The 27,058-nt window shown below is 39.6% G+C and overlaps 2 protein-coding genes across 2 annotated transcripts; one reads left to right on the top strand and one right to left on the bottom strand.

Moving 5' to 3' along the window:
- Window positions 1-2,694: 2,694 nt before the first annotated feature.
- Window positions 2,695-4,208, top strand: LOC113274916 (LIM domain-containing protein WLIM2b-like). The gene is made up of 5 exons (XM_026524334.1): window positions 2,695-3,014; window positions 3,127-3,226; window positions 3,354-3,382; window positions 3,486-3,575; window positions 3,670-4,208. Exons 1-5 carry the CDS (start codon window positions 2,880-2,882, stop codon window positions 3,943-3,945), a joined length of 630 nt encoding a protein of 209 aa, XP_026380119.1. The 5' UTR covers window positions 2,695-2,879; the 3' UTR covers window positions 3,946-4,208.
- A 398-nt stretch (window positions 4,209-4,606) lies between these two features.
- LOC113274915 (WD repeat-containing protein RUP2-like) lies at window positions 4,607-5,995 on the bottom strand. Its single transcript, XM_026524333.1, has one exon. It carries the CDS (start codon window positions 5,884-5,886, stop codon window positions 4,780-4,782), a length of 1,107 nt encoding a protein of 368 aa, XP_026380118.1. The 5' UTR covers window positions 5,887-5,995; the 3' UTR covers window positions 4,607-4,779.
- Window positions 5,996-27,058: the final 21,063 nt, after the last annotated feature.

Below are 27,058 nucleotides of genomic sequence, written 5' to 3'. Positions count from 1 at the left end.
GTGATCTTTGATGATGAATCAAAATGGAACTGGAATAATGGATCAACAACTAATGTTGATCCAAATAATATTGGATCAACAAGGAATGTTGATCCACCTGCTGCTGTCAGAACAGTTCCAGTTGAAGTTGAAGAAGAAGTGCAGATTCAAGATAATGTTGAAGAGCAACATGAAGAAGCAAGAACTGAAACAGTACAACAACAAGAAACTACAAGACCAGGAAGAAAATATATCATACCTGCTAGGTTGAATTATTATATTGTATCAAGAGATGATGAAGATACTGATGCTTAAGTAGTGAATTTTGCACTATTTGGAGATTGTGATCCTGTAACTTATGAAGAAGCATCAAAAGAACAAGGTTGGATTCAAGCTATGAATGAAGAACTGAAGTCAATTGAGAAGAATGATACATGAGAACTAACAGAACTTCCACCAGGGAAGAAACCCATAGGTGTTAAGTGGGTTTATAAAACAAAATACAAGTCAAATGGTGAATTGGAGAGAAAGAAAGCAAGGTTAGTAGCTAAAGGTTATAGGCAAAGACAAGGAGTTGATTATTCAGAAGTATTTGCACCAGTTACAAGACTTGATACAGTAAGGATGATCATTGCTTTAGAAGCACAAAAGAATTGGAAGATATTTCAGATGGATGTGAAGTCAACATTCTTGAATGGAGTGTTGGAAGAAGAATTTTATGCAGAGCAACCAGCTGGCTACATTATGGAGGGGAAGGAGAATGAAGTATACAAGCTAAACAAAGCCTTGTATGGTTTGAAACAAGCACCAAGAGCTTGGTACACAAGAATAGATTCTTATTTCATTAAGAAATGATTTAAAAGATGTCCAAATGAGCATACTTTATACTTGAAAGCTGATGATCTTGGCAATCATATTATAGTGTGTTTGTATGTGGATGATCTTATATTTATTGGAAATAGTTCTGAGATGATCAAGGAATTTAGGGAGGATATGGTGAAGGAATTTGAGATGACAGATCTTGGATTGATGTCATATTTTCTTGGCATTGAAGTTCAACAAACTGAAAAAGGAATTTTTATTAACCAACAAAGGTATGTTGAAGGAATTTTGAAGCGTTGCAAGATGGATTGTAATCCAATCTTAACACCAGTAGAAGAAAGATTGAAGTTGACAAGAGAAGGATCAGGAGAGCTTGTGAATTCAATAGATTTTAAAGGTCTTGTTGGATGTTTGAGATATTTGACTGCTACAAGACCTGATATCAGGTATGCAGTTGGATTGGTTAGCAGATTTACGGAAGAACCCAGACAATCACATTTACAAGCTGCAAAACGTATTCTGAGATATGTTAGAGGTACAATCAGTATGGGAATTCTCTACAATGTTTCATAATATCCAAAACTAGTTGGATTTACTGATAGTGATTAGGATGGTGATACAAAAGGAAGAATAAGCACATCAGGTTATGAATTTCAGTTGGGAACTGGTTTTTTCTCTTGGTCATCTAAGAAGCAACAAGTTGTTGCATTATCTACAACAGAAGCGAGTATATAGCTGTTAGCAATTATGCTACACAAGTTGTGTGGTTGAGAATGATGCTGAAGTCATTGTTTGAAGAACAGAAGACACCAACAACAATAGTTTGTGATAATAAGTCTACAATTTCATTAACTAAGAATCATGTGCTTCATGGAAGGAGTAAGCATATTGATATTAAATATCATTACATCAGAGAGCTTATCAGTAACAAGGAGATAGCTGTGGAGTTTGTTGAAAGTAAAGAGCAAGTAGCATATTTTTTCACCAAGTCTTTAAAGTCTAACACTTTTATTTACTTGCGTGGAAAGTTGGGAATGATTAGCAAAGAGTATCTTGGTTTAAGGGAGGATGTTGAGAAATAAACCAAGATACTATGAAGAAGACAAAAGGGATCAACAATGTTGCTGATCCAAGTAGTGTGGATCAACTATGAGAATTGATCCAATGTGGTGGGATCAACTGGTACAGTTGACATGAAGTGGGTGGATAAACAAGTGTTGTTGATCCATGGTACAATTTTTAGAAGTTTACTTGGGTTACAAGTATTACTTGTTTTAAGAGTTTGCTTGCGTGAGAATTTTCTAGAAGTTTCTTGTTAGAGTTTGTTTTTGATTAGGAAAGTCTTTTTACTTGAAAGTCAAGTTTGTGAATCATATAAATAGGCTGTTAAGCCATCAGTCGAAATATATGAATTAAGTGAAGCTTGTTGAAGCTTGTTTGAGTTTAGTCTTGTATTTTTTTCATTAAGTCTTTAATATCAGAATTTCTACATACATACCAAAGGATTCAGCCTTACGGGGTTTTCTTGTAAGTGTCCTGCAGCCGTTCTGCATTGGTGTAACAATTTGCTTGTTCATAGCCTCATGACGCACCAAACCTGGAGAACCCAATGTTCAGCCTAACTAATCTGGGCCTTGCAGAATAATGGCAACTATTTTAACTACCAAAACAGTAAAAAATAGGCATGAAATGACATGTATTTCTCTCCACCATTTCAGTATAAGACTAATATTAGAATTACTAATAACAAACATATTTCCTGATCAATTGGTGATTCAATCACGTGTCGATAACTTACCGGTTTTATTCTTCTTCTCCACAGAAGACACAAATTCGATTGATCCATCCATTTTTTCCATTCACATGAAAAGCTAAGTATTTGTCTTAATTTTGATTTAAATCCATTTTCATTCATCTTTCAAACGAGTTATTCTGTCTCAAATTAAAAACCTGAGGTAGAGTCCATATCGTTTTGTTTGAACTAATCAAATAATTTCATGGATGCTTGATTTTGTTGAAGAATTCATTTTGATTTTTCGAACTAGTCCCATTTCATCTTTTCGAAAGAAAAAGGAAAAATGTCATTCACTGGGACTTTGGATAAGTGTAATGCTTGCGATAAGACTGTTTATGTCGTCGATTTATTATCCGCGGATGGCGTTTCTTATCATAAATCATGCTTCAAATGCACTCATTGCAAAGGGACTCTTGTGGTATGCGCACTTCATCCTTTCACATTTTATGATTTCAATTCGAATATTGCGAATGTTTTACTGCATGAAATTGGCAACGGTTTATATTACATGGAGTTTCTTAATAATGCAGATGAGTAACTACTCTTCCATGGATGGAGTTCTTTACTGCAAGCCCCATTTCGAACAGCTATTCAAGGAAACAGGAGATTACAAGAAGAATTTTCATACAGGTAACTACTCGCTCAATTCATTCATTTATCTTTTAATTTATCGAGCCGCAGGAATTAAAATGCTGACAAATATTTGAAAAACCCATGCCTCAAATTTTTTTCTATCTTTTGGTTGTTTATGTTGCAGCTCCAAGACCTGACAGGCAAAATGATATGGTACGAAAAATTTTCTTTTCATTTCTAGTTGTCAGAAATGTCTAGGCCTAGCTCATAGAGCACCTGACGATATAATTTTCTCCGTTTTGATTTTGATTTTCAGTCTAGGACTCCTAGCAAGCTCTCATACTTGTTCTCTGGAACCCAAGACAAATGCGCTACATGTAAAAAAACAGCTTATCCTCTTGAGAAGGTTGGTATTATCTTGTCGAGCACAATTTACTTCGTTATCTGGTTTTATTTTCGTTATCATTCATTTAGTAAAAATCTGGGGGTTTTTGATATAGGTAACTGTGGAGGGGGAATCTTACCATAAGACATGTTTCAAGTGTTCGCACGGAGGATGTGCACTGACACCATCATCTTATGCTGCTTTGAATGGAATCCTTTACTGCAAACATCATTTTGCACAATTGTTCAAAGAGAAGGGAAGTTACAATCATTTATTAAAACAAGCTTCAATTAAGCGCAACGCTGCATTGGCCTCTGAATCAGATGCAGAAGCAGAAACGTCCGCAGAGCCAGAAGGAGCAGCAGAACCAAACCAAACACAGGAACAATAATCGTAAACAACTGAGGAAAATTTAAAACTTTATATAATTCTTTCACATTTTGTTTCTGTATTATTTTACATTGATTCGGACTGTCTATTTCTTTGCATTTGTGAACAATATATATCGTGTTTTTGTCTCATGCCGGTAACCTCTTGTCTATTCTAGTTTTTGCACATTTTTTTGTGCTTTGTAAGCGTATATTTGAAACACATACATTCATTCGTCTTTGTAATTCAAGATAAAAGGAAAAATAAAATTTGGATTTGTATCAATGTTTAAAGTTTTTGTTCCTTAAATCAGCCCTCTTGATCACCACGACAATGAAGAACATAATCGTTTTCACATGGAAAAATGAAAATGTCATTATAAGCTTATCATGGTACACAACTACGCAAGTGCCCGGCAATGGCACCTGCATCATCTCTCATTGGATAGGCCTGGAGTGCGACTCATATCACTGTATGCCCTCATTAATTAGTCAAAGTACGAATGAATGCTAATATTGTTGTATTGCGCGTTCGAAAGAGTGCCACAGTTTCTAATAAGAAATGAGAATAGACTTGTTTTCCTTTCTCTGAAAGAATCCAGCACCAACCATAGTAGTTCATGTGCTGTTAATTAGGTTTTGCCATTTTAGTACCATATACCAACAACATTGTAACTAATCTGATGAAGAAACCAAAAACTTTCTTTATTTCCATGTTTACAAAGGAAAAATATTAAAATTAATTTTTTTGGACAAGTCGGGGCAATTGCCCCAGTTTCTCATACCTGACTTCGCCTCTGAATCAAAGCGCAGGTAAATGGGAGAAATCACCAAGTGAAGTTGATGATGATGATATCCTAGGCCTTCTTTTTTCCCAAATAAACTTGTAGAGCCCCATCAGATCCGCCAGCTACAAGTGTGCATTCATCTTCCTTTACTTGTTGTCTCCAACAAACACCACTGACAAACTTGTCTTCTGATTCGGGTCCCAACGTCCCCTCCAACCCGCCTAACCATATAGGTTCACTCCATCTCTTATCATATACAAACACTTCATTGCTCTCAGACCCACATCCGATCAACCCACCGTTTCTCCACACCGATAAACCGACAAAGCTTCTGTAATTGACGTGCCCTTTAAACGTACGCATGGAATGCGCATTCACCGTGTTCCAGAGCTTAAGACAACCATCGGTTCCTGCTGTAACCATCATATGTTCTCCCAGAAATCTAACGTAAGAAACTGTTTTTTCATGCCCAACAAACACTGAAACTGGTTTGTCAGTCTTTCGGACATCGTATGTGTATGCGTTCCGATCTGCACATCCCATTGCGATCAACCCACTACCAAACGGGTCAAATTCGACAGAACAAACGGGGCTCCGACCCACACTAGGTTGTACAACAGCCACACATTCATCACCTCTGCAACGTGTATCCCATAACTGTGTAGTTCCATCATCGGAGCCTGACGCCCCAACCCAATGCGAGTAATCAACACTCCATATCCGGCGACCTCCATGTTCATCTCGCTCGAAAACAGGCACCCGTTTTTCGAGATTATACTCCGTAACGACCCCATCGTAATCTCCTGACCCGATTACACTCCCGGACGTATTCGGCTTCCACCGGATACTACTTAGCTTAGCTGGTGTACAAATGTAATACTCACACGCTGTAAGATGATCAAGTTTCCGTAAAGACGTGGTATCTCCCAACAGCAGAGAACTTATGTTATAAATTCTAATCTTTCTTGCGATTCCTCCTGTTGCTAACAACTGATCTGATGGGTCGAACTCGAGGACGCCAACCGTGTCGGATGCTGCTCTGCTACTAGTTGACGACTGAGAAGAAATAACAGTTGAGAGTTTGAATTTCCATTCATTATTAGCCTTCTCGTCTTCTTTTTCTCCTTCTTCTTCTTCTACTTCTTGTTCTTGTTGTTGTGGATGAGTGATGTTCATTTCCCATTAACAGAGAATTTGAGTTTTGTTGTGGTAAGGAGCCAAAAATAATCTTCTTCCATTGGAACACAAGTTAAAGCTAACAGTTTCTCTGAGAAAAGGAAAAGATAATTGACATGATATGATGCTTCTTTTAAGATGTTCGCTTTCTTTCCTATTTTGCTTTAACATCCTTCATTTATTTGGTATACTGTTCAGGCATCCTTATGAGATATTACTGTTTACTACTGTACGGTTCAAACTTCAAACTTCAAATGGAGAACATCACATATTCTTACTTTTTTCTTCTTTTTTACGGTTATACAGTATTTGCAAATTATTTACAATCAATGTGAAACTTGTGAGAGGCTATCTACATTTCAATCCCAGACCTTTAATTTTATGCTTTTGGTATCCAAACACACTAACCTGTTTATATACCATTTAAAAATGTATTTTTCAACTTTTAGAAACAAAAATGTTAAAAACTAGTTTGGAAACATAATTTCATATTTGGAGACAATAAAATTGGCTAGAGTGAATGCTATGGAATGCTTGGAAGGAGATTGTCAGAACGTGGTTAATGCAATAAATGGTAGTGTTGGGTCTAGTAGATGGACAAATAACAATATAATCTCAGATTGTAAAGAGATATTAAGTCATTTTTAAGTTTGGAAATGCACATATGCGCCTAAGGAGTCAAACGAAGTTGCAAACGGCCTTGCAAAAAATGCAAGGATAAGAAGAAGTCAGGATTATGATTTTCTGAATTTCCCGATTGGTTAAAAACTCTCGTTAGAGAGGAACTTGATGTAATCATTTAATTTGTCAGCCGTGATGTTAATATTCGAGTCGGAGAATTTCTTTTTCATAGGCTAGGTGTAGTCATTCAAAAAGGTGTTGGAGCTCAGCTTGTTACTAGGCTTCCGACCAATTTCTTACCAGAAGATAGTCTTTCTGAGTTGTAATTTTGTATTTTTAATTTTTAGAAAAATTAAATCTCCTTTCCTACTAAAAAAGACTTTCTAGATGGAAAATAATTCTACTTTGGTCTGTCCATTTTTATCCGTCCTCTCTGTTTATAAACATACTTTCCCTTAAACTATCAAATATACCCTTTACTTTTAATAATCATTAAATCATTTTTAATATCAAAATCTTAAATAATATCACCATATATAAGGAAAAAAATTTACCCAATATCTTTGTATTAATTGTCATTCCTTTTTCAAATAAAAACATTTATGGATAGTTATAAAAATATTTCTTAAATTGTGGATTCCATAATAAAAGCAATATATATTTGCTTTTATTTTCTTAAAATATTCCCTAAAATAATAATATTATTAAATTTAAGCTAATAATTTAGTTTTGGTGATAATAAAACATTCAATAGGCTAGTCAAGGGCTAGTCATGATATTTTATAGGATTTCCTTAATATCTTGACAAAGACAAAGCGGACTCTTAATTTAGGACGGAGGGAGTAATTATTTTTTTTGGTCAATCAACAGTTTCGATTTATTCATATCAAAATTGTGATTACATGATCGCTTACAAGAATAACAAAAACATCAAAATACAAGATAATCAAAACCCTATTACAAATATAGATATCAATTACAAGTAAATCGCGAAGAGAAAGAGCCGTAAACCGCAACGATATCCAATTTCTGTATATGTAGTCGGGAAGAATGATGGTATTACCCGGATTCGATTCCGACCATTTAATATGATTTTCTTCTTCTTTAACAAGAGATGCTCCTAAAAGAAAGGAGTAATTTGCCCATGATCTTGTAGATCCAAACGTACCTGGATCCCCTAAATCCCTTTGATTGAATATGGATCCAAAACAATATCGTGTTGAATCAACGATGTTCTTGAATCGAGAATAGCAAGTCACGAACCAGCGATCGAGGTTTGAATAAATCGCTCTCAAAGCGAAGAGAAAATCGCCCGAAATGGCGAAGAAAATTCGTTCCAAATAGCGAAGAAATATGTCGAATGACATAAAAACAAAAGAAAAATAAATTTTATTGAAAAGCTACCTACTAAAACTTAAAAAGAGAAGAAATTCTTGCTCAGATTTGATCCTTTTAGACCAAATCTGAGCAAGACGGTAATTGATAGTTTTTCATTTTCCTAGAGAGAAGTAGAGAGAAAGAAAAATGAAATGTTTGAGTAAAAAAAAAACAACTAATGATTAATCGAGGGAGTAATTCTTTGTGAAGTAAAAAGTAAGAAAAAAAAAAGACAACTAATGATTTATCGAGGGAGTAATTTTTTGTGGAGTAAAATTTGTCGCTTCAGAATTTTGGGATTGACTTTTGCCAATAGTATATAGAAGGTGTTTGGATATATAACCAGGAATAACTTTTCAACTTCAGCTTCTCGTCCTCATCGACATGCATTATCATATTGAATTATAGAAAGTTACTTATAGCAGAAAGTAATGATCTCTTTATACATAACGCAATGTTTTGAACCCAACATGGCCCGTGCTATAAAAAAACCAATGTCGCAACCTATTGAGATCAAGTGCCATGAGAGCCTCTTAGGTTTAATTGTTCTCATCTCAGATGCATTAAATTCACCATGTATTACCAGCCTGTATGTAACATGTAAATCACATGAATGAACATGTACAAGTAGAGAAGTAAAGAAAGAAGAAGTAGTTGGTTTTGTGCTTCATTTGCGCATTTGAGTCTGGAAGAGGGTGTGGTCGAGAAGTCTTAAAATATGCAACTCTTTTTGCATATTACGTGGTTACATCATGACCTAATGATACGCTAATAAATGCCACTCGCTCAATATCTCAATGGAAGTATGAAAACGAGAATATAAGATAAGAGCAAATAAAGACGTAGGAGTTGACAGTTGGGAAGGGTTGCGTATTGTTGGTAGGTTATAGCAGTGTTTGACGCATGATGACCACATATTAACTTTCTTGCCTACGAACACCCAATGAATTCGGTGACCAATACTCTAGCTCGAGTGCTCAACCATGCGAGTCAACTGGTCATTTTCTGAACCTTTTGATTCTAATGGTGATCTTTTTCTAGACTTAAACAACAAATAACTCCAGACTAAAAATGTTTTTCTTTTCATTTTGAAAGGAGTGACTCTAGAGTAACAGAGTAAAATCTCGAACAGCATTCCCGAAGAGTGATTTGGGAATCATTCCATCTTCTTCTTTTAGGAATTTGGAAAGTCATTCTATTGAGATATGTAGGTAATTATTGAAGTGGGATTTAGCTTCTCTTACATATTTTGCAAATTTGGCATAGTAGACGCGGGAAAATTTATAGCGTGTAGTTTTTTCGATTTCTAGAAATCGAAAAGTCTTTTTCTTTTACCGGTAAAGAAAAAGTCATATTTGGTGTCAAATTTCAAAATAACTTTTAAAAATCAAAAAATTAATTTTTTATGAAGCAAAATAGTCTTATTTTTGACTTCTATTTCTGGAGAAGTAGAAGTGAGAAACAGATTTGTATCCAAACGCGCTATTAACGTTTTTTTGAAATTCGAAATAGAAGAAAGGCGTAAAAAGAAAAATTAACTGCAAGGTGACTTATTCGCCGTAAGTTTCCCAAGCATGTAGTTTGAAGGCAGTATTAAATGGCACTTACAGCAACTGTTTTTAGGTTAGGTTTCATTGATCATTCAATAATAGGTTAGATGACTAGATGTTTTGCTGCATAAACGTCCATGTTAAAGTACGAAGAGGTCGGAGATAAGACTGATTGACATATCATTAATAGTGTGCAGTAGAACTAGTGAAGTCTAACTGGTCGATTTGGTTAGTTCTCAACCATACAAACTGAAAAAGTGTACACTAAACAATTTGTCATTCAAAATTTTCAAACAGTATCAAGAACAACCAACCCCCAAGTTGTTGTCTATCTTTTCCATTAAAAAAAAAAATTGTTGTCTATGAAAGGGTCGTATTAACAAGTGGTCTCAAAGTAGAAAGTGACCAGGATCCACGCAAGGATTGATATGTATTCATGATAAGATGAAACATAATAATTAAGAGCAGTTACTATGGCAACGAACAAAAATAAAAATTTGTTGAGCCACGTGGATGAACAAACTGCATTCTCCACTACGGAAAATAAGGTAAAATGAACAAATCTGATATTTTAGGGTCCCACTATTGATTTTATTAACATAAATTAATAAGAGTTGGGTTCCGCTAATGATTTTATTTATACTGGCTCCGGATCACCTGTCCCCATTTTTCCTATCCCTCGTGTCCCACTAATCAGAACATGACATGTGTCAGGTACGATTGACGCTGCTTTCGACGTACGTTAAGTTATGCTAGTAATTTTGTATTACTATCGTCTTCCTGATTTCCCTATTTATTATAAACCTTCATTCTATCTTACAATCTTTGTATTCTTCGTCTCACAAATGGTCTCCATTGAACCAATGTAACACCAAATTTCCTCATTCTCTGATTAAGCTTGTATAGTGCTGTACTAAGTGCTTTAATCGTTTGTTTAATTTGTATAGAATTTGGGTCTGTAATCAGACTGGTTTGAGATATGTCTCAATCAAAAATATCTTTCAAGTTAGAAATCTAAAACAATGGGTATTTATAATTATATTTCAGATTGATCTGAACTCGTTCTTTCCAAATTCTGTTTGGGCACATTAGGTGTTTGTGTATTGGTTGAATGCTGTTTCGAGTTGATGGTCATCCAATCGAAAAAGAGAACCCTTTTCCAAATAAGATCTACCAATATACCCAACAAAAATGATCAACACAAAACGAAGAATGGCATTTGATCATGAATAGGAACTGGATTTCACTTTTACTTTAAAGAATCAAATTTTTTAGTTAGTTAGATTGATGAAAGGGAAGATACACAGTAAGTTTGCAAGTTTGTAGATATTTTCTTTTCGTTGGTCATCAAAAATGGTGGTGATTAAGCATAGAGATAACTTTTCAGACTTTTTTTAACTACTGTTTTTTAAAATTAAGATCAAGAAAAAAAGTTAGAATACTTTCTGCTCATAAAGATTCTGTTTCCTTCGATAACAGCTTAAATTTGGTGAAATATTTTAGGACACATGTCATGTTTCAGTTGGTGGGACACGATGGGATACGGAAAATGGGGACATGTGATCTTACCCCATTTATACTCCCTCCGTCCAACTTTACTTGCCTAAATTGTTTTTTTTTACAAATTTGTACCAAAAACTGGTATATTTCCTATTAAAATTTTCTAATTATCAAGAAAGAAACAAAAACTAGGATATGAAAACTAGTACATTGAACAATCAATTTGAAAGATCGATGGTGTATGTGGAAGTAGTTTGAATTTCTTTCAAGTTTTTGCAAAATCCAAATTAAGCAAGTAAACTTGAACGGAGGGAGTATAAACTAATAAGAGTTTAGTCCCACAGATTATTTAACTAATAAAATAAATAATAAAAAATAAACCATAATTATAATAATCAGGTTTTGGAGAGAGAATATGTGATGGGCGATCTTCCTTCTGACTCCAGCGATCTTCCCTCCAACTCCAGCGATCTTCCTTCCAACTCCGCGTCTATGGCACGATCGCACGTCTTTAACACAGACGCCGCTGGATGTTACGACTCAATGTTCAAAGCAACAGATTTGATGGTTTGAACATCCATTTTTCATGTTTGTTCATGCCATAGTGGGAGCAAAACGAACAAACTCTGAGTTTGTTCATTCCATAGGGACTGCTCTGGTACAAGGTCCTTGGCTTGCATTTCTTGACCATTCATACTTCATTACGGTACATATACTAACATAATAAATAGGAAGAAACATAGATTTATTGGCACAATAACACAACTTTTGCAAGATTTGAATTTGGCATCCATGTTAATTAAAGGTCGGTAGATCAAGTCCTTCAGCTTAATGTTTCAAGAAGAAGAAGAAAAAAGAGGAATCCAAAATCTATGGCAGTGTCAGTATGCACTATGCAGCATTTCAACCAAAGATAGCTTAAGAATATGAACCAAATGACAATTTCTTTAGAGAATTTTGGACTAAAACATGATGAAAACTAGAGAGATCAGAGATATATCTCAGATTTAAAGTAGACAGTAGAGATACTAGACAGTTGGTTATGGTCCTACTTTCATGAAGAAGATGATTCGATGAAAGAAGATAAATCTGTGGATGTCCATGTGGGATTTTCTTCTTCTTAAATTTATCTTTGGATTTTTGTTTGAATGTATGACAAAATGTTTGTTTGTTGACGGTGATGATAAGATAAGTGATGGACATTTATAGTTTTACCACCTCTTATCCTTGGTAACAGTAGATAACTAGTTGTGTTTAAGAGTAACTTTGGGTCCAACCTACTTTGCATCATATGATTTTTGTTAGAATATTGAAACACCGGTGGGTATATTGTGGTGGTCGTAAAGTCATGATGAACATCTAATTTGTTTGGACCTGACTCGTGGTATTTGTCCGACTCCGTGTCTGATTTGGCGCAGATTATATGTAAAATATTTATATTTTTCTAAAAGTCGGACTTGATGTCTGTCTCGGCTCATATATCCGTACCTGACTCGTTGAACACATGTTTAAATTCAATTTTTTATTTTATGATTTCATCATTTCAGAGTTATTTTTTAGTTGGATAAAATAAGGTAAATTCTACAAAACAAGGCAAAAACAAACGAGTAAGTCAAATTATAAAAGATAACAACCTGCTCTGGTAAATATTCACAGGCAAAATGACCCACAAATCAATATAAATAGTCACATCAAATACATGGTAAGAGAGAATCAGTTCCTCGTAGTTTCATCCAGATGATCCGGTTAAGGTGGATATGAAATTGCGTTCAATACCGATCATGTACACGTTGGAATGGTGTCCATACCTTATCAAAACCATTTGGATCATAGATGAACCCATGACCCCACTCAAATATTAGAAGGAGAGCATAAACAGTGGCCGACTCGCTAACTAGGCCGATTCGTATATGGGTGAAATGTTATTCTTTTTAGGACCAAAATATCCCCATCTAATCTTACCTAATAACCCAACCTATCTAATTTCCAAGGTCTGATTAGAAGGAAAACCAAGCATATAAAATCAAAGTTATACATGTTTCCACTCGACAATAAAACCACCATTAAAATAGTAAGTGTCGTTTATAACTCTTTTATTGCAACATCACCAATATTTCAACACTTCTCTGGTAAATAACGAATTCCTCCACAGTGGTAGTAGGTAATGAATATCTAGATTTTGAAGATAATATAGTCAACAGTTAACACTAACTTTCTTTTTCAAAGCATCAGTCTGATCATTTACTACCAGTGTACCACCAACATAACTATACGTGATTACACATAATCAGGAAGCGAAGCTTCTCATTTGTTTGAAACAACCAAATTATCTCTCTCCTATTTTTTCTTTACAACTTTATCTTAAAACATGCAATTATCTTTATCAAATACACGGTTATCTTTATCTTCTCCACTGTTGTCTCAAGCTTTCATTGGTTTTTCTGCCCGAATTTTAATTGAATTTAAAATCCGGGTAGGATAATATGGGTTATGTACATATATCTAAATAAAACAAAATTGCAATGCTAGCAATTGTTGGTCAGGTTTTTTCTGTATTTTATTTTCTAATAGATATGGTAGATCACTGTAATTATCGTTTCCTATCCACTCTTTGAGTGACTTTTTTTTTGTGGTACATCAATATTATCGAGCGCAACAGAAAGACGATATGTTTTCGACAACGTATTGATCAAATCAGACAAGATCAACAGAATTCGAAATCGATCGAAGCAACTCGGGCATATCACTTCTTTATGGAAGCATCTAAGTTCTACGGTGAACGTATTCTACAATGGTTTCAAACCATCAGGACATCAAATTCCTTGTCGGATTATGAATATTCAGTATTTTTTCCATTGTTCGTTTCTTTAAGTTTCGAATCATGTAAACCTTGTACTTTCTATATTAATCCGTTTACTGATGTAATAGATACTATTATAAGCAATTTTTCTTATTAATGAAAATTCTGAGGAATTAGCCTTTTCCATAAAAAAAAAACTACATGTGATTACGTCTTCGGACTTTAGTTTGTTACCCAAGTCAAATACAACATGGTGAAATCAACATTTCATCATTTTTGTATAGAAGCGTGAAGGAAAAAAAATACTCAAACTTTGTTCTTTTTCGCGATCATTGAGTCACAACGAACAATTGCGCTCACCTCTATTTCTATGAACGATAAGCATAAAAAACATCTTGTTTACTTTGTTTCCGATTCACCTTTAGGTTTTCGCGAAATATAGATTTGGCTGACACTAGGGTTTCTGTTTGAAGGAGGAGTTCTGATTTCTAAAATTTGTGATCTCGGTTATGTTTGACTCGTGACTCATGAGCATGTGAGGGGAACGTGTGTCGATAAAGGTATTATTGTCTGAGTAAGCAGATAATGTACGAATCGCTCTACTTAACGAGTTGAATGCGATTTTCGCTCTACTCGAATCAATTTTCGCTTTCCCTCTAACAAAAATCGCAAGTTTAGGGGGATCACAAAAATCTAAAATCAATTCCGTAACTATCTACCGGCATTGCCTTCAACCTAAATTCAATGCCGTTATTAAGTACCGACATTGTATTCATACAAATTTCAATGCCGGAACTCACTGAAACTCAACTGTTTGAGTTAGGGTTCGCGATTCTAACCTAAACCCAATGCCTTAAATCGATTTAAACACTCATAAAACAGTTCATAATCAATTAAATTCTCATAGAAGTCATTTTTTCGAGAGTTTGATTTTCCGAGTTCTCTTATTCTTCTTCTTCAAGAGCAATCCGATTGATTCTTTCTTCTTGTTTTTGTTGAACAAGTGATTTTGATTTTGATTGCGGGGGTTTCTTTCGTGGAGGCATAATTATAGATAGATTGGGGTAATCGACGAAGATATTTTTGAATCGACGATTAATCGTCGATGAAGAACGATGAAGAAGATTAAGAAAATTTTTTTTTCAAAAACCTAACCCTAAGAGTGTCGGGATTTGTGGAGAGTGGGGGATATGTTTTGGTTATTTGATTATAATTTTTAGGAGAAAGGGTATAATAGTATTTTCATAATGTTTTTTAATCCTGGCTAAATTGAGGCTTATGCCACTTAATTGGGGCCTATGGATTTCTTCATCCACCCAATTGAAAATGATAAGGGATGTCTAAAGATTGTAAAATTACTAGATTAACCTTAAAAAAAACTTTAATTATTCTAACACAAATACAAATACAAAATCATAACTTAATTAAAAAATACAAAAATTATTAATCAAAACTCAACTTCCATCAAAATTAAAACTAAATCCTAATCAATCACAAACAACAATTATAATCTAATTTCCTTTTGGTTTACAACAAAAAAAAAACCTCCCCAAAAAACAGACAATTCAAGTGATTGAGTTAAATCCCTTTAACCCCTTCCTTCTAAGAGATACTCTACAATGATTTACCTCTAAAACTTTGAAATTCGCTCATCAAGGTATCTGAAAATCACCCAGAATCGGTTTATATATAAACCATAGTAATCCGATTTTGAAGCTACTGTTGTTTGAGGGTGAAAACGGTTTCTGCTGATTTTGGTAATTTCGGGTGTGTGGGTGAGAAACGAGTTTAAATCCTAAACAATGTACTGCAAGGGAGTACTTTAGATTCGGGAGATCAATCTGTACAAATCCGGCCTAAACCAAGAAACGGTTCCAGACTTGCTTCGGTCACAAAGTGAAGGAGAAGGGTTGGTTTTGGGGAGGGAAGCGAAGAGAGTGTTGAGACCAGAATAGTTAATTCTGGAAGAGTAGTTGTTTCATGACTTGTATCAGAAAGTGGGAAGCTAACAGATGGAAAGCTAGCAAATGTTTTCTGAGTGTTGTATGCTCCTGACCTGAACTTGTTGTTCGGTGGAAATAGGTAATGCCTATTTATACAAGTCGAAGTGAAACGTACTTTGGTCTCATTAAGAAATGGAAAAAAGGTGAGTAAATGGGAGGAGATGGTAATCGGTAACGCCTGGAATTGATGTTCCATAAAAGAAAGCGTTTCACCAGTACTTCCTGTATTTACTAACCGCCTCATCCTTATGAAACTTTCTTATAACGGGCGTAGTGTACGCCCCACGCTGTAAACCGCCAAACCAATACCCAATGAGCATCCCCCAGTTTGTGACATGCGTTGGTGTCTCGAGTGTTTTCATGGAAAACATGTAGCACGTTGTTGTTATCTGGAAAGTTGATCTTGGGATACTTGTCGACTCGGTGGTGACTTTCGACGGTCGAGATTTTGCATCTTAAGAGGAAGGTAGCCATTGATTATTACAACCCTTCATTTGGTAGCCAGTGACATGAAAGCATGATCAGTATGGCTTTAATATGGCCTAGTTTAGGCGTGGCCAAAAGTTAGGGTTTTGGCTTTGTTTAGGCGCGACCAAACTAGGGCCAAAGGTTGCCATGCATTAGCTGGTAACCTTGGACGGCTAAGATCTGCACCTTAGATGAAAGAATGGTCGTTGATTGTTGCAGGCCTTAGTTTTGGTAGCCGCATAGGGAAGGCCGGCATGGTATGGCGCAGAAAGGTGGTTGGTATGCCATTGGCACATGTGGCATGGCATGCCTTGGCGCGGTTTGGCGTGGCCAAAACTAGGGTTTTGGGCCAAAGGTTACCATGCATTGTTTGCCGACCTTGGACAGCTAGGATTTGCATCTAGGATTGAAGGGTGGCCGTTGTTCGTCGCACGCCTTCGTTTTGGTAGTCGCATAGGAAAGGTCGGCATGGCGGGGCCTAAGAAAATGGCGCGGACGGCTTGGCATAGTGCGGCCAAGGGTTTGGCACAGACGACTTGGCATGGTGGGGCCAAGGTAAGGTGCAGTTGGCTTGGCATGGTGGGGCCAAGGCAAGGTGCGGTTGGCTTGGCATGGTGGGGCCAAGGGTTTGGCATTACATTGGTGCATGGTGCGGCTAGCATGGTTGGGGCCAAGGCAAGGTGTGGTTGGCTTGGCATGGTGGGGCCAAGGCAAGGTGCGGTTGGCTTGGCATGGTGGGGCCAAGGGTTTGGCATGTCATTGGCGTATGGTGCGGATAGCATGGTTGGCATGCCTTGGCGCGGTAGACGTGGCTGGCATGGTTTTCCATCGGCACAGTGGTGCGGCTGGCATGGTTGGAATTCCTTGGCGCGGAGATGTGGATGGCATGGTTTTCCATTGGCACAGTGGTGCGGCTGGCATGGTCAGCATGCCTTGGCGCGGATATGTGGTTGGCATGGTTGGCATGCCTTGGCGCAGAGATGTGGCTAGCATGGTTTGCCATCGGCATAGTGGTGTGGCTGGCATGGTTGGCATGCCTTGGCGCGGTAGCATGAGAATTAGGGTTTCGCATAGATGATTTCAGTCGATGTTAATGGTTCTGCCGTGGAACATGACCCATAAAAAAAAGGTACCCCAATAATTCTTGCGTAGGCATGCTGATTGATTCAATAAATGTTCTAATGGTCATAGTGACGTCATGTCAGATGTATCGTTTTACGGTTTTGACCCTAAGCTATAAACCACCATCAACATTAAGTCCCCTGCTTAGCTCGGAACAGGAGCATTGTTGCGAGGTAAGCATAAGATGGTAGCAGGCGAGGACAAAATCGAAACGACAAGTCGTGAAAAGATGGTGAGGAAGGTCCGACTAACCTTTTTCGAGAGGTAAGGAGAGTCCATGATCCTTGTGTTTAGATTATATTTGTGGTGTAGACCGTGAAGTGGTGAGATGAAGATTGTCGTCTTAGTCTGGCCATAGATCACCTTGGTTGGGTTAGGGAACATTATGACGCTGGCTTGGCAAGTTATTGGTGTTGGCGCGACAAGTCATGGCGCGACACGGTGTTGCAAGGCATGACACGGTTTGGTGAAGCAAAGCATGCGCTGACGGCTTGGCGTGGTGGGGCCAAGGCATGGCGCGGTTCTTGCGAGGCAAGGCATACGCGGACAGCTTGGCATGGTGGTGATTTGTCTTCGCGGTCCCGATTGCCTCTTTTCCTTAATTGACTCAAATAGGAAGTCCTTTCCTCATTCAAATGCCAAAGTATCACGCCCTCCTGTGTCGTTTGGCTTTCATTAGGGTTTTGATGAAGGGTTTCGTTTGAGGCTGATTTCCCGGCCGTGATGCAATCACGTTCCGTTTATTCAGTCTTTGTTTCTCTTTCTTCTTTTAGGGTTTCCAAAATATTTATGTCGGTGAAGTTGCATCGTCTTCCCCGTTTTACAACAAAGATTTCTTCTTTTTGAGCCCGTCTCTCTTCATCATGTCGATCAGAAGTGAATCATCCTCGAGCCAGCTAGATTCTCCAGTCAAACGTGTGAGGCCTGACTCTTGCAACAATTCCCCCATCCGGGTCATTCGAAGATCATACCGGTATGTTTTTGTTGATCAATAGGTGTTTCATTGTTTGCCGATGAATGACAAAAATTTTCTTCTGTGTAGAGATATCCTGTCGGAGCGTGCGTCACCATCATTTACGAGGATGATTTGGTTACCCCTTTTCCTTCAAGCCCGATCCCACCAACCGCTGCAGATCTGGAGAATGCAAACTTATGAATTTCTTGTCATGAGTATCCCAATGCAGGTTTGTCGTTCGGAACCCGCATGAGGTGTCTTTCCTCTAACTACCAGAACGTTGGCGGGTTTCTGGTGCGGAAAGAATTCGTGACTCTTTACACAAAGATATGGAGGACATATGGACACATCGCCACCAGGAGTGTGGTGAAATATTGTTCGTCTGCTTTAGTTTCTATAGTGAATTGTCTCATGCCGATGGTCGCCGAAATGGAGAGTATGTCTATCCGTGCTGTCGCAGAATCAACTATTCAAAAGTGGGAGAACATGGTGTCTGCCTGTGAATCTCTGAAGTTCAACGTTAGTTGGTTGCGGCATCGTCTTGATATTGTGAAATTCGACAGATCCGGTATTCTTGCTGGCGTGGTCCGTGCTACGAAAGCTATTCTGGAAGAGGAGAAAGCTCTGGCCATGGAGTCTCAATGAAGGAGGAAGAGTCAATCCGGAACTTGAAGAGTAGGACTGAAAGGTATCAAAGCCGATTAAAGATAATGCTTTCGAGGGATTACAATCTGTTAGATGGGATTTTCTGAGTTATGTAGTTGCGAGATGTTTGGTTTCTTTCTGGGTTTTAAGCATGTTTTTTTTTGTTTTTTTTTTTTGTTTGTATCGTTTTTTTTGAAAAAGTAATAGAATTTTATTGATTTGCTTCAATCAAACAAAGGAAAAGAAACTTGATATTTGAGATGTGGAAGAAAAGTGAAAAGATGCCTGGATATCCGTGTTTGTGATATGGCGGGACGCGAGGTGGCGTAATATGCCTTAAGACACTTTCCGTTGATGACTGCTTCCAGTTTTCCTCTGTCTTCTTTAATGATCTTGTAGTACCCATTATTGTACGCTTTCGTGACTATATAAGGCCCTTCCCACTTTGCGGAGAATTTTGGTGCAGACGCGTCTTGCTGAATGTGTTTGGCAGTCTTTAGTACCAAATCTCCCACTTGAAAAACCCGAGGCTTCACGGTTTTGTTATATGTTCTGGAAACCTTATTTTTATATGCACGTGCGTGTTCTTCCGCCCTGGATCTTCTGGAATCTATAGTGTCCAATTCTACGACTCTGGAGCTCAATGCTTCAGCTTCATTCCATCGAACTTCGCTTGCTTCGGCAATCCTAGCCAATGGGATTTTAACTTCTGCTGGGAGGATGGCGTCTGCACCGTAGATGAGGGAGTAGGGAGAGGCGCCAGTGGAACTCCTTGGTGATGTCCGGTACGCCCAGAGTGCCATTAGAAATTGCTCATGCCTGTCCGAGGATTATTATGCACTGTCCGACTGGGGATTCAGATCAGAGTTTTGTTGGTGCTTTCAGCCTGTCTGTTCCCTTGGGGGTAGTACACGGTGGAGAAGACTTGCTTAATTCTGTATTCTTCGAGTATCTCCCGTACTTGCTTGTTTGCGAAAGGAGTGCCGTTGTCGGTGATGATGTGTTTAGGCACGCCAAATCGGCAGATAATGTACTCCTTAATGAATGCCGCGATTGTGGTTCCATTCGTCCCTCGTAAATGTATGGCTTCGACCCATTTGGTGAAATATTCGGTTGCTGTTATTATGTACTCGTGATGCTTTGAGGACAACGGATTGATCTTTCCAATGATGTCGAGTCCCCAGCTGTGAAAGGGCCACTGACTTCTTATCGAATGCAGGGAAGTCGACGATACATGCATAAGGTTTCCGTGAATTTGGAAGTTTTTGCATCTCTGGACGAAAACAGCCGCATCATCCTCCATGGTTGGCCAGTAGTATTTCTAGTGTATCTGAAGAAATAATTTCTGTTTTCCTTGATGTTCGCCTTCGTGCATCTCTTTCAGCATGATTGGGATTTCTGCTTCGTTCAAACATCGTAGCAAACTTCCTCCAAAGCTTTTACGTTATAAGATTCCTTCGTGGAATACGAATCTCTCAGACCTTTGTTTTATCTTGGTTGCATCCTTTTTATTGGTGGGTAGTATGCCATCGCGAAGGTAACTGATGTATGGCTCCTGCCAGTCCACAGCGTGACCAATATTGAAAACTTCTAATTGATGCGGCGACGATTGACAGTTGGAACAGGTTTTTTGAAGTAACCGAGATTGAGCCTCCATTTCTGGCCAGTAATAGCCAAGGCGTTGCAAACGGCGATATAGTGTTATCACTAATGTTTGCTCGCAGATTTCATCATGGACGCGGTTGAGTTGTTGTTGTGCTTCTCCCTCTCCAAGACATCTTGACAAGGAACCGTATGGATTTCGATGATATAGCACCCCTCGGAGCATGAAGAAATTTTGTGAGGTTTTGAGACTGACCTTTCCCTGGAAAAGCGAGATGTTAATCTCTTGGATAATTGGTGCTCTCCAGTCGCCAACTTCATCTTCTTCGGGTTGTGAAAGCCATGTTGAAGCCACGGTTCGTCTCTTCACTGTCAGGGTTTCCTCAAAACCTTCAAATTACAGTTTTGATGCTAGTGTGGATAGGCAATCAGCGTTTTGGTTGCTGCTGCGCCCAATATGCGTTATGGTCGCGTCGGCGAAGTAGTTTAACAGTTTTGTGCCTCGGCTCTGTATGGGGCCAAGGTTACTTCCTTTAGTGCGTATACTCAGTTCACCTGGTTGACAATTAATTTGGAATCCCCTCTTATTTCCAGACGTGTGGCTCCAGCTCGTTTAGACAAGGACAATCCGATAAGAAAGGCTTCATATTCTGCTGAATTGTTGGTGCAGGGGAAGTCTAGCTTGAAGGAGTGCGAGAATACTTCACCGAATGGGGATACTAGAACCACACCTGCTCGTCCAGTACCGTTGTTAGGAGTAGCGGAACCATCGAAGAATAGTAGCCATGTTTCTTCTTGTATGAAAGAGATTTCTGGAAAGTCTCCAGGGAGGTCCTCTTGTAGTGTCATGGTATTCTCTCCGGGAAACGCCGCCAACAAATCTGCAACTTCTTGCCCTTTGATGGCTCTCATGGAAGCGCATGTTATGTCGAACTCTAACATTTGGAGGAGCCATTTGGCCGGTCTTCCTATCAGGGACGGTTTTGAGAGGAGGAACTTCACATGATCGTACTTAGATATCATCACCACTTTATTGGAAAGTAGGTAATGCCTGAATTTCTGGATGGAGTGGGTCAAATCTAAGCATGCCTTTTCTGCTTTGGGATATCTGAGTCCGGCATCTCTTAAAGTTCGACTGAAGTAGTAGATGGGATGTTCAATCCCTTCGTCATCTTCTTGGTCGAGGAGATCTCCGACAGCAGTGTCACTAAAAGCAGTGCAAAGGTGTAGCGGTCTTCCTTGTATGGGAGATTTCATGACGGCGGGGGAAGATAATGTTTGTTGAATCTTCCGGAACGCTTTCTGTTGTAGTGTGGTCCAGACGAAGCTTGCTCCTTTCTTCAGTAAGGGGGTGAACGAAGCAACAAGTTGAGCCAATCCTGGTATGAAGCGGCGAATGTAGTTTATTTTACCTATGAAACTCTGGAGTTCTTTCACGGTCCGCGGTGGTGGAATCGTGAAGATGGCTTGTGTTTTGACTGGGTCAACTTTAATTCCCTCAAAAGTCACCTGGAAACCTAGGAACTTGCCCGAAGAGACACCAAAAGCACACTTTAATGGATTCATCTTCAGTTTGTACTCGCGACATCTTTCAAACACCTGCCGCAGAATTCCTGCATGGGCTTCCCGAGTTTTTGACTTGACCGCATAATCTTCGACTTGCTTGTGCATCATATCGTGAAAAATGGTGGCCATGGCGCGTTGGTATGTGGCGCCAGTATTTTTCAAACCGAATGGAATCACAGTATAGTAAAAGTTTCCAAGAGGAGTTCGAAAAGCCGTCTTACTTGCATCGTGTTCGTCCATCTTTATTTGGTTGTAGCCGCTGTATCCATCCATGAAAGAGAACATACCATGTCCACTGGTGGCGTCTACTAGCATGTCAATGTTGGGGAGAGGAAAGTCATCTTTAGGGCAACATTTGTTCAAATCTCTAAAAATCGACACAACACCTGACCTGGCCTTTCTTCTTTTTTACCGGAACTACATTGGCCAACCAAGTAGGGTGGTGAATCGGTTTAATGAAACCAGCCGCTAGTAGCTTTTGAATCTCTACCTTAATATGTTCTTCAACATCGTGCCGGAATTGTCTCGGGGTTTTCTTGACCGGTTTGGATCCGGGTATCACGTGTAAATTATGAGTGACCAGCTTCTCGTTCAATCCAGGCATTTCCTCGTATGACCATGCGAATACGTCTTGATATTCCTTGAGAAGGTCTACCAGCTTTACGCGTTCTTCCGCGCACAGAGTCGAGCTGATCGAGATGGGTCGCGGAGATTCTTCACTCCCGACATTAAAAACCTCAAGCTCGTCCATGATAGAGTTGGTCCCGTCTTGTAGCTGTCGTGGTGCATCAGGTACTTCCTCCCGCGGCTCGTTACTACGTTTGTGTTTCATTGGGCGGAGAGATTGTGTGGTAGTCTCTCCTGTTAATTGCTAACAGCGGCGCTGATATACGGTCTTCCCTTTTTCATCATGACCCATTATAAAAGCCCGTCCTCGCTTGGTATGGGTGCAAGCCGAACTCCGGTTTGGCGGGTGGAGGATGGCGTGTATTTCTTTCGAAGGGGTGATATGAGACCGGGTTTCTCCGTGAAGCGGTGCAAGACCATCGCTTTCTTCAATGGACGTCCACTTTGGCAGTGGAGTGTGGTGAGCCTTGTTGGTTGTGGCCTGTGGGCCCTTTCTTGGCTCAAAAATCTCCATGCCACAGATTGGCGCATAGGGAGATAATGATGCAGCGATGCGAACGACTTCTCCGTTTAACATGGTTTTCAAGCACTGGTGATACGTCGAAGGAATGATTCTGTTGTCGTGGAGACATGTTCTCCCAGTATCATGTGGTAATCTGGCTCCTTTTCGATTACCTCGAACCTTACTTTTAACTGGACGGGTCCTACTGATAGATTCAGGTTGACGTACCCATACGTGCTGGTTTGGTTTCCTTCGAAATCGGTCATTGTAGTGGACTGTCGCACGACTTCGTTCGGACGTACCTTGGCCGTTTTGAGCGTCCTGAGGGTAACAACGTTGGAGGATGCTCCCGTGTCGATGAGAGCCCTTTTTAATTCCACGTCCTTGATATGGGCCGTGACGTGCAGGGCCTAGTTATGCCCTTCCTCCGCTATCATGTCGTCGTCGGTAAACGTAATATTGTTGATGGACATCTCTGGCGTTCTTGATGTTTCCAAGCGTGAAGGAATCTAGGACGCGTTTAGCGTTATTCGATTGATGGAGGTGAACGTCTTCATCCGTTGATCTTTTGAAAGATGTAAGAGTTCACATAAATTTTCCACCAGTGAGGTCGCTTCCTGTCCTACTGGTTTCTGATTAGTAGTGAAGTTGTTGACTTGGGAGTGATCGTTTGGGATGTTAGTCCCCAATCCTGGAGCTTCCGGGGCTAGTGAATCGTTCAACTCTGCCGTTAAGTTGATGAGGAAGTCCGGTATGATGTTAATCGCATCTTTCATCAGACCCATGTTCTTGGTGTGGATCTCCTGAAACCGCGTCAAGTCAATCAATCTTGGTATTCCTTCGTCGATTGCGTTGTTGGGAGTTGCGTTGGGGGAGGAAACATCGTCGTTCGCCTGAGTGGAACTTGAGGACACGGATTCAACCATAAAACCGACCATCTTCCTGAGTTAGAGAAACGTATTCTGAAATTGGTATTGGAACCGAGAGATTGATCTTCCACTGTGGTCGCCAATTGTTTGAGGGTGAAAACGTGTTCTGCTGATTTCGGTAATTTCGGGTGTGTGGGTGAGAAACGAGTTGAAACCCTAAACAATGTACTGCAAGGGAGTACTTTAGATTCGAGAGATCAATCTATACAAATCCGGCCTAAACCAAGAAATGGTCGTTCCAGACTTGCTTCGGTCACAAAGTGAAGGAGAAGGGTTGGTTTTGGGGAGGGAAACGAAGAGAATGTTGAGACAAGATAGTTGATTTTGGAAGAGTAGTTGTTTCATGACTTGCATCAGAAAGTGGGAATCTAACAGATGGAAAGCTAGCAAATGTTTTTTGAGTGTTGTATGCTCCTGACCTGAACTTGTTGTTCGGTGGAAATAGGTAATGCCTATTTATACAAGTCTAAGCGAAACGTACTCTAGTCTCATTAAGAAATGGAAAACGGGTGAGTAAATGGGAGGAGGTGGTAACCGGTAACGCCTGGAATTGATGTTCCATAAGAGAAAGCGTTTCACCATTACTCCCTATACATACTAACCGCCTCATCCTTATGACATTTTCTTATAACGGGAGTAGTGTACGCCGCACGCTGTAAACCGCAAAACCAATACCCAATGAACATCCCCCAGTTTGTGACATGTGTTGATGTCTCGTGCGTTTTCATGGAAAACATGTAGCACGTTGTTGTTGTCTGGCAAGTTGAGCTTGGGAGACTTTTCGGCTCGGTGGTTACCTTCGACGGTCGAGATTTTGCATCTTAAGAGGAAAGGTAGCCGTTAATTATTAAAACCCTTCGTTTGGTAGCCAGTGACATGAAAGCATGATCAGTATGGCTTTAATATGGCCTAGTTTAGGCGCGGCCAAAAGTAAGGGTTTTGGCTTTGTTTAGGAGCGACCAAACTAGGGCCAAAGGTTGCCATGCATTAGCTGGTAACCTTGGACGGCTAAGATATGCACCTTAGATGAAAGATTGGACGTTGATTGTTGCAGGCCTTTGTTTTGGTAGCCGCATAGGGAAGGCCGGCATGGTGGTTAGCATGCCATTGGCACATGTGGCCTGGCATGCCTTCGGGCGGTTTGGCGTTGCCAAAACTAGGGTTTCGGTCCAAAGGTTACCATGCGTTGTTTGGCGACCTTGGATGGTTAGGATTTGCATCTAGGATTGAAGGGTGGTCGTTGGCCGTCGCACACCCTCTTTTTGGTAGTCGCATAGGGAAGGCCGACATGGTGGGGCCAAGGAAAATGGCGCGGACGACTTGGCATAGTGGGGCCAAGGAAAGGTGTGGTTGGCTTGGCATGGTGGGGACAAGGCAAGGTGCGGTTGGCTTGGCATGGTGGGGCCAAGGAAAGGTGCGGTTGGCTTGGAATGGTGGGGCCAAGGGTTTGACATTCCATTGGCGTATGGTGCGGCTAGCATGGTTGGCATTCCTTGGCGCCGTAGACGTGGACGGCATGGTTTGCCATCGGCACAGTGGTGCGGCTGGCATGGTTGGAATGCCTTAGCGCGGTGATGTGAATGGCATGGTTTGCCATTGGGACAGTGGTACGGCTGGCATGGTCGACATGCCTTGGCGCGGAGATGTGGCTGGCATGGTAGGCATGCCTTGGCGCGGAGATGTGGCTGGCATGGTTTGGCATCGGCACAGTGGTGCGGATGGCATGGTTGGAATGCCTTGGCGCGGTAGCATGAGAATTAGGGTTTGGCATAGATGATGTCAGTCGATGTTAAGGGTTCTGCCGTGGAACATGACCCATATAGAAAAGGTACCCCGGTAATTCTTGCGTAGGCATGCTAATTGATTCAATAAATGTGCTAATGGTCATAGTGACGTCATGTCAAATGTACAGTTTTACGATTTTGACCCTAAGCTAAAAACCACCATCAACAACTGTGAACCTACATACCCCGATTCTGAGTTGATGTGATGAACATCAACTATATTCGGATTACGTTAATACACAAATCAACCGATTCTTGATTCATGTCCGGATCATTTTGGACCATATGTAATCCGATTATCTAGTTAAAAATCTCTGTATCCAATAATCGGATTACAATATACTTCATATAAACCGATTCTGAAAAAGCTGCAACAAACTACTTCAAGAATCGGACTTTATAAATAAACTTAAAGTCTTATTCTGGAAAAAATTTCATGTGTCCCAAAAAAACAAAACCACTTTCATTCATTAAGCTTGGTTCAAGTTTGCAAAATACAATATAAGGAAGCGACAAAATATAAGCATCCGATAGATCAAGTTTTTAACATAAGGAAAATACTCATTCCAACAAATGGAGACTCTCGAATTGATCCAGCTCGATCAATTCCTCCCATCGCCTCATGTTGGCATCGTATTTTTTAAGCCACTCCTTGGTGAGTTCCGAGACCTCATTTAACTTATCTACCGGTGGTAATGGACAATCATCACGTACTCGAAGACCGATATAATGTATGTTGTTATGGTTGAATAAAACAATTCTCCGATCCTTATGCGATTCATCCCAAATGGTGTATTTTGGTGCGTATGTATAACATGATCCCTTACCAAATAGATGAACAACGCAACTCCATGTTTCCGCAAGAGATGACCACATACAGGCATTTGCATCCAATGCTCTCGGGTAATTGGTCCATTCCTCTTTGGCCCTTTTACTCTAACAACCATTTCTTCAAAAATCACTTCTTTGTATTCTCTTGTTTTTCCTTCCTTCATCATCGATATATAAAATTCCTTGTCTTCTTGTAGGCGTAAGACCATCATCTTTCTAAAATATTGACATTGGGTTAGGTTCTCATCGTCCGCCAAACTTATATGGCATATTTGTTTCGATGCAACGTG

Source organism: Papaver somniferum, chromosome 4, assembly GCF_003573695.1.
Source record: "Papaver somniferum cultivar HN1 chromosome 4, ASM357369v1, whole genome shotgun sequence".
Classification (NCBI taxonomy): domain Eukaryota; kingdom Viridiplantae; phylum Streptophyta; class Magnoliopsida; order Ranunculales; family Papaveraceae; genus Papaver; species Papaver somniferum.
The sequence above is the reverse complement of the archived record's forward strand: the minus strand, read 5'-3'. Positions and strand labels throughout refer to the sequence as shown.

Coding starts and splice junctions, on each gene's coding strand:
- LOC113274916 (XM_026524334.1), top strand. CDS start 2,880: ATGTCATTCACTGGGACTTTGGATAAGTGTAATGCTTGCGATAAGACT. Junction 3,383..3,485: donor CTGACAGGCAAAATGATATG/GTACGAAAAATT, acceptor TTTGATTTTCAG/TCTAGGACTCCTAGCAAGCT. Junction 3,576..3,669: donor CAGCTTATCCTCTTGAGAAG/GTTGGTATTATC, acceptor TTTTTGATATAG/GTAACTGTGGAGGGGGAATC.
- LOC113274915 (XM_026524333.1), bottom strand. CDS start 5,886: ATGAACATCACTCATCCACAACAACAAGAACAAGAAGTAGAAGAAGAA.